The sequence below is a fragment of the Daktulosphaira vitifoliae genome, unplaced genomic scaffold (genome assembly GCF_025091365.1).
Source record: "Daktulosphaira vitifoliae isolate Bord-2020 unplaced genomic scaffold, ASM2509136v1 Scaffold_3, whole genome shotgun sequence".
Taxonomy (NCBI): Eukaryota; Metazoa; Arthropoda; class Insecta; order Hemiptera; family Phylloxeridae; genus Daktulosphaira; species Daktulosphaira vitifoliae.
In genome coordinates this window covers 38,402,637-38,417,092 of record NW_026099574.1, presented here as the reverse complement: position 1 = coordinate 38,417,092, position 14,456 = coordinate 38,402,637, and the positions used below count along the sequence as shown (strand labels likewise).

The 14,456-nt window shown below is 26.0% G+C and overlaps 1 protein-coding gene across 3 annotated transcripts in view; it reads left to right on the top strand.

Moving 5' to 3' along the window:
* Positions 1–14,456, top strand: part of LOC126900385 (uncharacterized) — a 55,853-nt gene that overhangs the window by 36,297 nt on the left and 5,100 nt on the right. For all 3 annotated transcript variants that reach the window (XM_050676062.1, XM_050676060.1, XM_050676058.1), the window contains 2 exons: positions 1,163–1,189; positions 6,035–6,175. In XM_050676062.1, the coding sequence (XP_050532019.1) occupies positions 1,163–1,189; positions 6,035–6,175 (168 nt within the window). The remainder of the gene's footprint in view (positions 1–1,162; positions 1,190–6,034; positions 6,176–14,456) is intronic.

Genomic DNA, 14,456 nt, shown 5'->3' with positions numbered 1-14,456 from the left:
GATATTAATAAGGAACCAGCAGATCAAGTAGCTTTTGGAATAAAACACCATTTTTTTTAAAATTAAACACTATCTAAAGATTTGCATCGAAGCGTTTATTTTTGATAGTGATTTTAATCACTGTCAGATATCATTTACTTGATCCAACTATGCCACGTCACCACTGTGCCGCGACCCCCCTGTGCTGGTTTTGTTTTTTCATTTTTTATATTTGGGTATACATTTGTTTAAGTCATTTGTTTCTTCTGTGTTGAGTATTACGAGTCATACGGGCCAACCATTATCGTAGGAGCCCGTTGGCTAACAATAACAATTTTGTATACCTGCGAATATTGATGTTATATGAATTGACATACAAGTTATAAAGGTTGATTCAAAAAATTAATTATTAACTGATAAATCCAGAAATGTATGTAATTAAAAAAAATAAATAATTATTTTTTCAATATTTTATTTATTTTGCGAGTAATTGACTGGTCTATGATAAAAAGATCCCTTTGTAAAATTGTGATACATAGTCCAAGTGTTAATAGTTGTATTACACCCCAAAATTTATTCTTAATTTATAAAAATTTGTTTTGATTCAATAATGCAGAATATTTTCGATTTTAAGAAAAAATATATCGGTGATTAGAAAAAGAAAATACTTATTTTTAAAAGACGGTAACATTTATATGTTGTTTATCTATTTCGCTAACAGTTAATACAAGAACGATAACAGTGTAAAGATAAAGATTCGTAAAATAAAAAATTGTTTTAAATAAAAAAAATATTTTTTCAATTTAATAAATCTGACGATAAAAAAAAATTGGTTGCATTACAAAAATCGAAANTGACGATAAAAAAAAATTGGTTGCATTACAAAAATCGAAAGTTAATAAAATTTTAGGGTGTAAGGGGTGATAGAAAAAAATAAATATATTACCTAAAGCAATTGAGAAATAATTATTTAAAAAAATAATATTGTGATTCGCTATAACATATTTCGTGAGGTATAGATGAGGAATCTCTCTGTATATATTATTTTTGTTAAATATTATTATTGTTCATTATTAAAAACAGTATACATTATTATGAAGATTTGGAAATGTTTTTTTCTATAAACATGTTTTTAAATGATTTTATTTAAAATCATAAACATAAATTATTATTTTTTATACAGATATACCATTACATTTTATCAAGGATGGTAAGAAACAAATAAAATATATTCTTTTTTTTCTTAGTTTGGGCATTTTTGAAGGAACTTTTACCTTATAAAAAATATATATTAAATAAAAGACCGAGTTTAATTGGGCTTCCTTAACATTAGTATGATAACCAAAAATGTCACATTGAGTGTTTAACTGTAGTCCTAGAACCTTGACAGCTAACTCATCTTTTACTTATAATGATGATTATTGAGCACGGCCATCAGACGACATACGGTTTAATAATTTTTTGTGAAAAAGGTTATCAATTTTTTTAATTGCCAATATCAAAAATAATATTTCTTCAAACAAATTAATATTTAGTTCAGGGGTCTTCATCCTTTTTTTGCAGCGGGCCTCATATTATTTTTTAATAATCTTGCGGGCCTCAATTGTAGTAGCATGTATTTTATACATGAATTCAGTTTTATTATTACAATTTAAATTAGTATTATTATTAAAACATATATAGATAAACATTTTTTTTAATTACAAATTTTTATTTTATTTTTAGTGTGATAACTGACATTGTTTTTCACTAACTAATTTGTTTATATTTGGTTGGATCTGAGACGATGCAATTGTGAGTGAATTTTCCAAGTGAATGTTAGTTAACCGAGCTCTAGTTTTAGATTTCACAATTTTCATTCGTGAAAAAATATGTTCACAAGTATATGTACTGCCAAAAATAGACATTATTCTTAATGCGTTGTTTCGAAGATTAGGATATGTCTCTGTGTCAATATATTTCGAATAAAAAATTGAAAGTTCAACATTATTGTACTTTTCTTTTAATATTTTATTGTTTTGTAAATCAATGATTTCCATTTGCATATTTTCTGGGACATCTTCAACTGATAATGAAAATGAAAATGAAAACAAATTAAAAAATTTTTCATTAGCTTTGAAATCTAAGAACCTCGAATCAAACTGTAGTTTTAAATTATAAATTGCTTCTGCGTATTTTTTCGTTGAAGTAACATTGTATTTTGACAAACATGGAAAGTGAGTTGTGTTATTTTTTTTTAGCTGGATTTCCCACAGCAGAAGTTTATGTTCGAAAGATTTAATATGAACAAATAAATTATGAACTAATTGGTTTTGACGTTGCAATCTTAAATTTAACTCATTCAAGTGCAATGTAATATCCGTGAGATAGGCAAAATCATTTTTCCATTCTGGATCATTGAGTTGTTCAAATATTTTCCCTTTACTTGCAGCAAATTCAAAAATTTCTTTTCTTAAATCAAAAACCCTTTTCAAGACTTTCCCTCTACTGAGCCAACGAACATCTGTAAAATAGATTACATCACCTGGTTCAGCGTCTATTTCACTTAGAAAGTTTTTAAATTCTCTATGATTCAATGCTCTTGATGTAATAAAATTTACTATTTTTACAACATCTTTTATAATAGTTTGAAAACCAACAGATTTCGCACATAAATTTTCTTGGTGGATAATGCAGTGATATTGTATCAGTTGTAATGCACCACATGCCCCCATTTCTTTTTTAATGAGCGCTATGAGCCCTTCATTTTTTCCAACCATTGATGGTGCTCCATCTGTTATAACTCCAGAAAGGTTATTTAATTTGATATCAAAACGGTTAAATGTCGATTTTAATGCATTAAAAATATCACAACTTTTTGTTGTGCCTTTCATCGGAAAAAGTGCAGCTAATTCTTCAGTAATATTAAAATTAGAATCGACACCCCGAACAAAAATTGCTAATTGAGCTGTATCTGACAAATCTATACTTTCGTCAAGGGCCAGCGAATAAAAAATAAATTTAGAAATTCGTTCTTTTAGGGTACTCTCAATATTAGTTCCAAGTTCTTCTATACGCCTTGCTATAGTTACACCTGATAAACTCAATTTGGAAAAAAGTTGTTTTTGTGCTGGACATAAAATTTCAGAGGCCGCTTCCATGCACTCTTTTATAAATTCATCATCAGTGAACGGCTTCGATTTAGCAGCAATTTTTTGTGCTATTATATAATTAGCTTTGACACTGGCTTCTGAGTCTTTATGAACTGTTTTTAAACTTAAAGACTGACCTTGTATATTTTTCATTAACAATGCAAGTTTGTCAATTCGAAGTTGTCCTTCTATTATATCATATTTTGCTGCATGTTTGGTACTATAATGTCGTTTTAAATTGTACTCTTTCATCACTGCAATCGATTCTTGACAAATCAAACATATTGCCTTTTCTTTAACTTGAATAAAAAAATAGTTATAGGACCATTTTTCTTGAAAAACACGACTTTCATCTGAGATTGTACGTTTTTTACTGACCGACATATTATACAAATATACAAGTATTATGCTCGTTCCACAACATAGGGTTCATTGGATGAAAAGTATAATGAGAACAAAATTTTTTGTTATAGATATTTAGCACTTATAATTTTATTTTATTTATATTTTTATAATAATGATTTTTTTAATAAACCACATTATAATGGGAGATGATAGATATAAAAACACCAATACATGTATGAAATATTAACTCAAATTAGTAGAATAATAGATTGCGCATAGGTCTATTCAAGTTTCCTTGACTAGCCAATGAGAAGGATTTTGCAATTAAAATATAAAATATTATGTCTCCCCCTCATAAAACAGGACTATAAAAGAGCAATTTCTAGCTCATTCGTGACCTTATTTTTTTCTAAAAATCTGGTCATGAAGCGTCTCTGCACCAGACTGTTTTGCGATTGTGATCTCTCGGACTTAGAAACCTTTTCACACTTGGTGTTTTTTTATCTAACTCTCTTATAAGTAATGTAATAAAAACAATAATAACTTAAACTTTTTATTTTAATTATTTTTTTAATTTTAAATTATTATGAATTATTAAGACAATTATTTTTTTATTTTGTATTTTGTGAGTTGTTCCAATCAAGAATTTTTTTAATTCTTCAATTGGCGTGTCTATTTAATAAGTGCATTTCGAAAATCTACCTTAGCACATCTAGAGGTTAAAACTATTCGTAAAACAATAGTTTATAACGTGTCACTAGGGATTGGCCATCATAATCTATCTGGTTCTATAAATTGTTACTTAAAAATATAAAAGAACATATATGTTTTAATACCAAGTATAGAAAGGAATTTAAGTGAAGTAATATCTTAAGTTTAACAATTTTAATAAGACCATAAAATAAATAAGTTAATTGAAAGTCAGTGTTTATATTCTTTTTTACAACAAACGATCAAGCTAGCTGGACACAAGGTAAGAAATTACATTTCTAAACATGTCATAAAAATTAAGGATAGACGTAAGATAAATCAAGAATAACTTTTATCGAGGGAATAATAGAATTGTTAAAGGTGGATAATTTGAAAAGTTATTAATAACTACTTTCTCACCATTCGGATCATAATAGTACGCGTTCAACGTAGATGTTTTAACTTGTATTATACATCTACATAAAGAAAATAATTCAGCCATTAAGGCTTGGCGCCCAACAATTGGACAGTAGCATTTTACATGAACACACGCTGTTTCCCATTCATATAGCATGACCAATAAATATTAAGAGTCGTAAAATCCTCCTTCATAATCATTGCACATTTCATTGTAGAATTAATATCACTCAGGTGTGCGTCATCCGAATATAATTTTCCTTCAATTTACTTTTTACGACAAACCACGTGTGGTGGTAGTATCTTAATAAAGAGTTCACGGATATATATATTTTATGCTTTATTTTCACCTTGTAGCTAAACGTACTTCAACAATCCGTTAACCATAACATCTATATATAACATCTATATTCTATTATTATTCCTCTTTCTTAATTATAAAAAAATATAAATATCACACATATGGCCAATTATTTTATTTCCTTCATCATCCTTTATTATATTAATTTCTCTTCATTATTTTTGTTATTATAATTAATATCCCTTTACTTTATTTACTTTTTTTATGACAATAGTTTTTTTATAATGTAGCAATATTAAAAATAGAGATTCCTATTTGTATACATTTATAATTTTTTCATTCATTGAGGAATGATCACACATTTCATAGTTTTCTTATTTAACTAAGTATTTTTTAGCTATTACATAATTAATACTGAGAATACCATCATAACATTATATGTTATAAGGAGCTATAAAATTAATGAGATCAAAATAAATAATAATAATAATTTTTATTTATTACTCTAATAAATAAATAATTTAATAATTTAAGAAAAATGACACGATCGAGAAATCTTTAAGTTTATTTTAAGCTTATTCAAAATAAATATTCAATGATTTTTCATATTTTAAAAATAAAATATATATCATAATATATGTCATTTATAATATTCTGTACAAAATTTCACTTCATTAGTTCATAATGATCATACTTACATTTTGTTGTTTTATAATACATACACCACTCATTATTAAGTAATCTATAAATCATTGTCTATTATTTGTCATCAAAATAAATATAATTATTCATGTCAATCTTTTAAAGTATTCCGAGAATCTAATGTAATGTAATACAAATCTAATGCAATAACTACAGTTTTCATTTATTCATTTATAATATACGCTTCTGTAATAATCTATTTTTATTTAATATCTAACAAACCTGTACAAATCATCTCTCCTCTGTACACTGTGGACCGTGCTCTGCTGTCAAGGAATATCAGGTAAGAGTAGTTTTAACATACTAACTAAAATAATAAGTAATAATGAATAAAATCCATTTAGAAATGTGGTCTAATATAAGCACAGGAGACCCTACACAGAAAAAAATATTATATTTGTTTTCCATATGTTGTATAATATTTTTAAAATTATATCATATGATATACCATATTTTTCATATTTTTTAGATAAAACTTGTCCTGTAACAAAATGTTTAGAAAGAGTTTATGTTGTAATGGTGGGTTGTCGTTGTCATTTATGTGAAATATGCGCTGATAAATCTTTAAAAAACCATATATGTTTAAATTGCTCTAGAAGAGTATCGTCTTGTAAGTAATATTAAATTATAATTGAAGGAAATAATTATTTCAGAAAAATTGTAAATTTTATGATATTCATTGATTTTAACTTGTTCATATGTACGTTTTTTTATGGAAAATCCAATATACGGGAAGTAATGACGTATAACTATATTATACGTACTACAACATATAACTACATTCAACATTTTTAAATTAAATGCACCAAATTCACTAATACACTTCAATGGTATTTTGAATCTTTTATATTTATTTTGATTATCATTTTGTAACTAAAAGTTAAAAAACACTTTTAATAAAATAGTTGTAAACATGTAAAAATACTTTTTGATGGCTTTAAAAAAAAAATGTTTAGCCTCTTTACTAAGCTGAAAAGGTATTAGTTTTATATGTGTGATTTTTTATGTGTTGTCCATAAAAATGCTTAGCTCTTACGGAACCAATTTTAATGATGAATTACGTAAATATTAAATAATCTTCAATATTAAAAAAAAAATTTTTCGATGAATACTTTTCTGTGAGAAATTAGAAGTCAAAGTAAAAGTAATCGAAATTTAAATAATAGTGGGACGATGATGCCGAGTCGGTAACGCGGCAGTGCTTGACGCACACTACCTCGGAATCACGGACGGCTACATTTACAGATTATTCTTCTGTGAGAAATTAGATGTCGAAGTAAAAGAAATCGCTATTTATATATATTTTTTTTAATTAAAACCTTAGATATTTTCCTTTTAATTGATATCATATTTTTGCAAATCTAATACTGAACCTCCTCACAAAAGGGGGTTTAAAATAGCAACTTTTTTACGAAAACTAACTTTTTCAACTAAATTTTTGAAAATGTTCCGGAAATACTGCGTCCTTTATACATATATCAAATTCAAGCTTATTTTATGTATTACAAAATGAAAAAAAAAATTGTTCTGACACTTTATCTTCTTCGTGCATGCGAACAACTCCCGTAGTTAAAAAAACGCTATTTTTGTGTTAAAATTTTCGACTTTCGATTTTAAATTTTCAACTTAAAAATGCTATTACTTTTCGAAAAATGTATGTATCAGCACAAATTTTTTTTTTTAAATACACAATAAGTACATATTTCATTTAACATACTTTTTATTAAAATTGGACAATTTCCCCTTATATAGGGGCGTTCAAAACTTGAAACATTGTTTAAAAAATAAAACTTTTTCAACTTAACTTTTGAAGATGTTCCAAAAATACTGCATCCTTTAAACATATATCAAATGAAAGCTTATGTTATGTACTATAAAATGAAAAATTTGTTCCAACGACCTATCTTCTATGCGCAAATGGCTACCGTATTCAAAAATATGCTATTTTTGTGTTAAAATCCTGGATTTTGTATTTTATTTTATTTTAAAATATCTTATAAGGCCAACACTGACTTTCATGAATAATAAAAAATTTAATGGACATAGAATAAATGTCATAAGACACAAGAAATTAAACTTATTAAATTTTTTTTACTTTTTTAAAGTCGAAAAAGTAATTTTTAAATTTGAGTTGTTTAATTTAAATGAGCTTAAATTGTCAATTTTATCATGCGATGAATCAACGATCAGTTGCGGAATGGGTAACACCTGTCTCTTCCCGCTTAGGGTACAAAGTTCAAACCCGTCTATGGCAATTAATATTTTGCATTTTTTTTGAGTTAGAATAAAATTTTCAAATCATTTGATATTTATCTCATTTAAATTCAATAACTTTAATAAATATAAAGGATCCTATCACTATAGTCTCCCTTCGTGAGAAGAAATTTATATTCTTGTCGAATTATATTTGATATTATATAATTTTACTTTGAAATTTATTAATTTTTTACTCTATTTGTGTGTGCTACTACCAGTCTATAATATTCCAAATTTTATTGTAACATGTTGCTATATAAATTAAAAATCTAAAAAAAAAATGATTTTTTTTTCACCTGAATTTAAGAATGAATGAAATAAAAAATTTACTGTAAATAGTAGTTATAAAATTTCCTGGTTGCATATTAATCTTAAGAATACCATTTTTCTATTTAATGATGTCATTTTCAAACTTGCAAATTGAGCTTAAAAAGTAATGGAAATAAATTCATTTTTTTTTTTTATTATAAACTTTCACTGTAAAAGACAAAAAAAATAGGTTAAAAATTATTACTTTTAACATATTTTAAATTAATAATAATTGGAAACCAACTAAGTATAAAAATTATGTAATATATAAGTAAAAGAATTACTAATCTGGAAATAATTAAGGAAATAGACGTTAATGTTGCTTTTGTAATTATCCACCAATTTCTTAGAATTGAACACTATTTACAGATTTGCATCGAAGCGTTTCTTATGATAGTGATTTTAATCAGTGTCAGATTAAATCTATACTGGACCCAACTATACCACGTCCCCACTATGCTGCGATCCCACTGTTGTGGGTTTTTTAGTTTTTATAAACTAAATTTATTTTTTACTTTTTAGTTTTTTATGATATCGCTGTCACAATAGGGTGGCTCTTATTTTTCAAAGTTTTTTTTTTGACCGGACGCCCCCTAAAATTGTTCTATAAGTTAAAAAAATACATTTTGTGAAGTTTCGTGATTGTCCAAAGATTTTTTCACGTACCGCAGAAGGGTTGAAATTTAATAAATTGGGGCAAAAATTAGTTTTTTACGTATAACTTGTTTAATTTTACTTAAATCAAAAAAATTTACTCAATAAAATTTGTTTAGAAATGTATTTCCTATAAAATATATTATATTATTTTTTACTCTATATTGCATATTTAATTGAATAATCAATAAAACACATAAATACGCCGTTCTTTCCCGATTCTAATTTTTTGCGAAATTCGNCCTTTTTTCCCGATTCTAATTTTTTGCGTAATTCAGTTTTTATTAGCGTAATCGACAAATTTTTACAAAATCTATATAATTTATAAAATTTAGATTTGAAAATTATGTACAAATATTGTTTAGTAAAATATTTTCTAATTCTAAATCTTGGTCTTATAACATACAACTGATTAAAAAATATAATATAAAACTAATAAATAATAAAAATAAAGTTTAATTATAAAAAAAACGCAACTAAAAAAATATTATAGAAATTTATTATCAATTATTATTAAATAATCATCATTATTTCATTAATGTTTTTTTTTTGCATCAGGAAAATGTTTTCTATAATCTGCGACAACTTGAAGCAAGTATTGCTTTTGGTCTTCTTTTTTAGTAATTATCGAGTTATACTCTTCAATTAATTTCACTGATCTTTCTGCAGTATCGTTTACAACTTTTAAACTTCGCACTATTTCTTGACAGTCTAAATAATCTATATTTAAATTCCATCGTTCGGGATCTTCGCTTAAAAAACTAGTTTTCATATCAAAACGTTTAAAAAAATTTTTTGAGTTTTCATTAATGAACTTGTCAAAAGTTTTATTTACAAAATGTTTCATATTTCTTGGCGGATTAATTTTTTTTAAGTCTTCACATTCATTAGTTTGTAATGATTTTACCATAAGTCTTTTTATTTCAACAGGTATTTGATCATCAAAAAATGCCATTGAGGCATTTTCAGGCGCGAGATACCATAAGTGGTTGCTAAATTTCTTAAGTGCTATTAAACCTACGGCATCGTCAATTTTTATGTATTCATAAAGATTTTTCATGCATTCTAAGTCCATACGAGGAGCTTCAATAGAATTATTTGCAGAAAACCAGTATTTTAAATAAATTCTTACTAAAAATATACAAACATCACGAACACTAACCCGTTCGTCATTTGTTAGCTCGAAAGACTCTCAAAAAAGAAAAATTTTTAAACAATAAATGGCTTTTGCCATCTATCTGGCATGATGATAAGCTCCAGGAGATCTAATAGAAATATTTGTATAATGATCACCGCCAAGAAAAATAATTGCCAAATTAAGAAGTTCTCTATAGTCTTCTCTTGGTTGATTAATTTTTATTTTTTCCATTAGAAACGAAATTAATTCATTTTCTAAGCCGTTTAATTGTGTTTTAACCGTAATATCTTCTAAACCTGGATTTATTGTACAGTCTTTAATCTGAGGCCAACTTTTTTGAAATTTTTTAAACGATGGTATATTTGGTCCACTAGATAAAGTAGTTTTTTGATCAATTACACTTCTTAAAACTATTTCAAATATGTGGTGCCTACATGGTAAGTATAAAAGGTCCCTTTCGAGGTATTGCTCTAAAATAATACAAGCACCTTGTTATCTCCCCATATTAGAGGCTGTTGTGTCGCAACAAATAGCCTGAACTTTATTTTCAATATCCCATTCTACTAATAAACTATGAATTGCTGAAGCTTGTTCTCTTCCTGTACTTGATTTAATAAAAGAAACGCCAAGAAGTTGCTCATTACCATTGAAACTTATAAGTATAGGCAGCCTATCAATTTTTACATTACTAGTTAGTGATGGCAATAATTTGCTATCGAAATGAACAGTAACTGATCTAATATTCTTTTCATGAAACTTCTCAAAAATTTTTTGTGCGTGTTCGGTCGTGTTAATTCATGTTTTTCCTGTAAGTATAAGTTATAATCTGAACTAGCCATGCAACCTTTTCTTTCCTTATCTCGTTGACACATCAAAAATAATTTATCTTCTTCAATAGTCATCATTTCCATGTGAAATATTGAACAATTCGTTAAATTTTCCACTGAAATCCTTTACCTTATTTTCGTGGTTCAACGATGTCCTTTTAGAGCTTTTGTTCAAATTTCTCCATTCTGAATATAGTGACTCCAATTTGTCGATGCTCCTTTGAAATTTTTTGACTAGTATTCTTGCTTTCTCCCAGAATACTTCAACTTCTTTAATAACCAAATGAGCACTGGTTCACAAGTTAAATTTTACTTTTCTCATATTGTAAAAGAGTACCCTTAATACTTGAATATTTGATGGCAACTTTGATCCGACAATTTGATTTTCATTATAATTAATTAAGTAAATTTTGTCCATTGATCTAGTTTCCATTATTAAAAAAATTACAAAATAAAAAAAACTCTAACAGATTTAGAACTAAAACTAGAAATAGCAATTTCAATAAAATTGTATAAGAGATATCACAAAAACAGTAAAATAGTGTTATCGTAATAATCGCAACAATTTCAACGTATGCTTTAGTTCGGTATAAGATAACAGAACAAAGTCCACATTTTATACAAACAGCTGGATGTAAAAAAATTCTCAAACCAGAATAAAATTATAATGTTAGTGATTGATTTTTAAACCATTTTTATGCTGTACAATGTACATATTCGTAGGAAAGACTTAAATTTAGATTTAGAAAATATTTTACTAAACAATATTTGTGCATAATTTTTAAATCTAAATTTTATAATTTATATAGATTTTGTAAAAATTTGTCAATCACGCTAATAAAGACTGAATTACGCAAAAAATTAGAATCGGGAAAAATCGGCGTATTTATGTGTTTTATTGATTATTCAATTAAATATGCAATATAGAGTAAAAAATAATATAATATATTTTATAGAAAATACAGTTTTAAACAAATTTTATTCAGTAAATATTTTTGATTCAAGTAAAATTGAACAAGTTATACGTAAAAAACTAATTTTTACCCCAATTCATTAAATTTCAACCCTTCTGCGGCACGTGAAAAAATCATTAGACAATCACGAAACTTCACAAAATGTATTTTTTTAACCTATAAAACAATTCTAGGGGGCGTCCTGATTGAATTTAATAAAAAAAAAAATGACCTAGGTAGATAAGGACCACCTTACTGTCACAGTCACGGAGATTTTGTCAATTATTACTATCAATAGATATAATTTCTGCATTGCCAGCCAATGTTTTTATAAATTCACAACAATTTGTCTTACTACCATTGATAATAAAGGCTATATACCTGCGAATATCGTCATAAAAAACAATTACCCACCTGTATTTGTAATCCCTTATGTATTATACATGTATATTAACTCAAAGAAATTTGAATCTTTAAATGTTCATATCTAATAATAAACAATGAAAATTTGTTTATATATATGATATTGATGATACTCACACATGTACGGAAACGAAAACCAAAAATAAAATTATACAGGAATAGTGTTCTTGTTGTTAGGTGAGCGGGGTGGGGTGAATGCGTTACAGCAGTCAGTCTCAAGGCCATAGACGACATGATACGCGAGAATAATAACATGTGGCGCGTAGAGAATTACAAACATAATATAAGTGTGCTAATATGAAATGATCTTACTAAGAAAATAACTGATGTATAAATACTTTTGGACCAGTAATTTGAAACGTCACAAATTCGAATGTGAACCGTTTATATATTTTTTTTTGTTATGTTTACTTTTTTATTTGAGATCACGCTAGATTTGACGACAAGACAGAATAAATATAATGAAAACCGAATTATTTATCGGTATTGATGCCTCGCAAAAAAATAAAGTTGATACCCCTTTAAGTTATATGGGGTAATTATTTTTATTTCATTTTACAATAAAAAATACAATGTAAGTAAAATATATAAAATAAGTTCATCCCTTATAGCTGGTAAGGATGAACTTTGTTTTTTTAAATGGGAATATTTTAAATTTAATAATAACTAATAGTAAATAGCATTTGAATTTTTAGTGTAACTTTATTTGTTTATTAGATATAAACATTTAAAGTTACAAATTTTTGAATTAATATACATGTATAATACATAAGGGATTATAAATACAGGTAGCTAATTGGTTTTTTATGAAATTGCTATCACAGTCACGGATTGTTTATTATCAATTATGACTATCAATAGATAAACTTTCTGTATTAACAGTTAGTGTAATTATAAACTCACAACAATGTGCCTTACTAACATTGATAATAACAATTCTGTGTACCTGCGTATATTGATGTTATATGAATTGACATACAAGTTATAAAGGTTGATTCAAAAAATTAATTATTAACTGATAAATCAAGAAATGTATGTAATTAAAAAGATCCCTTTGTAAAATTGTGATACATAGTCCAAGTGTTAATAGTTGTATTACACCCCAAAATTTATTCTTAATTTATAAAAATTTGTTTTGATTCAATAATGCAGAATATTTTCGATTTTAAGAAAAAATATATGGGCGATCAGAAAAAGAAATACTTATTTTTAAAAGACGGTAACATTTATGTGTTGTTTATCAATTTCGCTACCAGTTCATACAAGAACGATAAGAGTGTAAAGATAAAGATTCGTAAAATAAAAAATTGTTTTAATAAAATAAATATTTTTTTAATTTAATAAATCTGACGATAAAAAAAAAATTGGTTGCATTACAAAAATCGAATGTTAATAAAATTTTAGGGTGTAAGGGGTGATAGAAAAAAATAAATATATTGCCTAAAGCAATTGAGAAATAATTATTTAAAAAAATAATATTGTGATTCGCTCTTACATATTTCGTGAGGTATAGATGAGGAATCTCTCTGTATAGAGGGTGATTTTTTTATCATAACCCACTCAATTACTTACAGAATAATAATAATTTAAAATTTTTTTTTTATTTCTATCTTTAGTTACACATTATTCTTGAATTATTAACTATGTAATACTTTTTAAGTTCATCCCTTATGCCTGGTAAGGGTGTCAACTTTGTTTTTTTAAATGGTAACACATATTTTTAATTTAATAAAATGTTTGAGTTTTTAATTCAATAATAAATGGCATTTGAATTTTTAATGAAACTTAATTTGTTTATTAGATATAAACATTTAAAGTTTCAAATTTTTTAGTTAATATATAGGTATAATACACAAGGGATTACAAATACAGGTAGCTAATTAATTTTTAATGACATCGATATTAGCAGGTACACAGCATTGTTATTATCAATGATAGTAAGGTACATTGTTGTGAGTTTATAAGTACAACACTAACTGACAATACAAAAAGTATATCTATTGATAGTCATAATTGATAATAAACAATCCGTGACAGTGATAGCAATATTATAAAAAACCAATTAGCTACCTGTATTTGTAATCCCTTGTGTATTATACATGTATATTAATTCAAAAATTTGTAACTTTAAATGTTTATATCTAATAAACAAATTAAGTTTTATTAAAAATTCAAATGCCATTTATTATTGAATTAAAAACTCAAACATTTTATTAAATTAAAAATATGTGTTACTATTTAAAAAAACAAAGTTGACACCCTTACCAGGCATAAGGGATGAACTTAAAAAGTATTACATAGTTAATAATTCAAGAATAATGTGTAACTAAA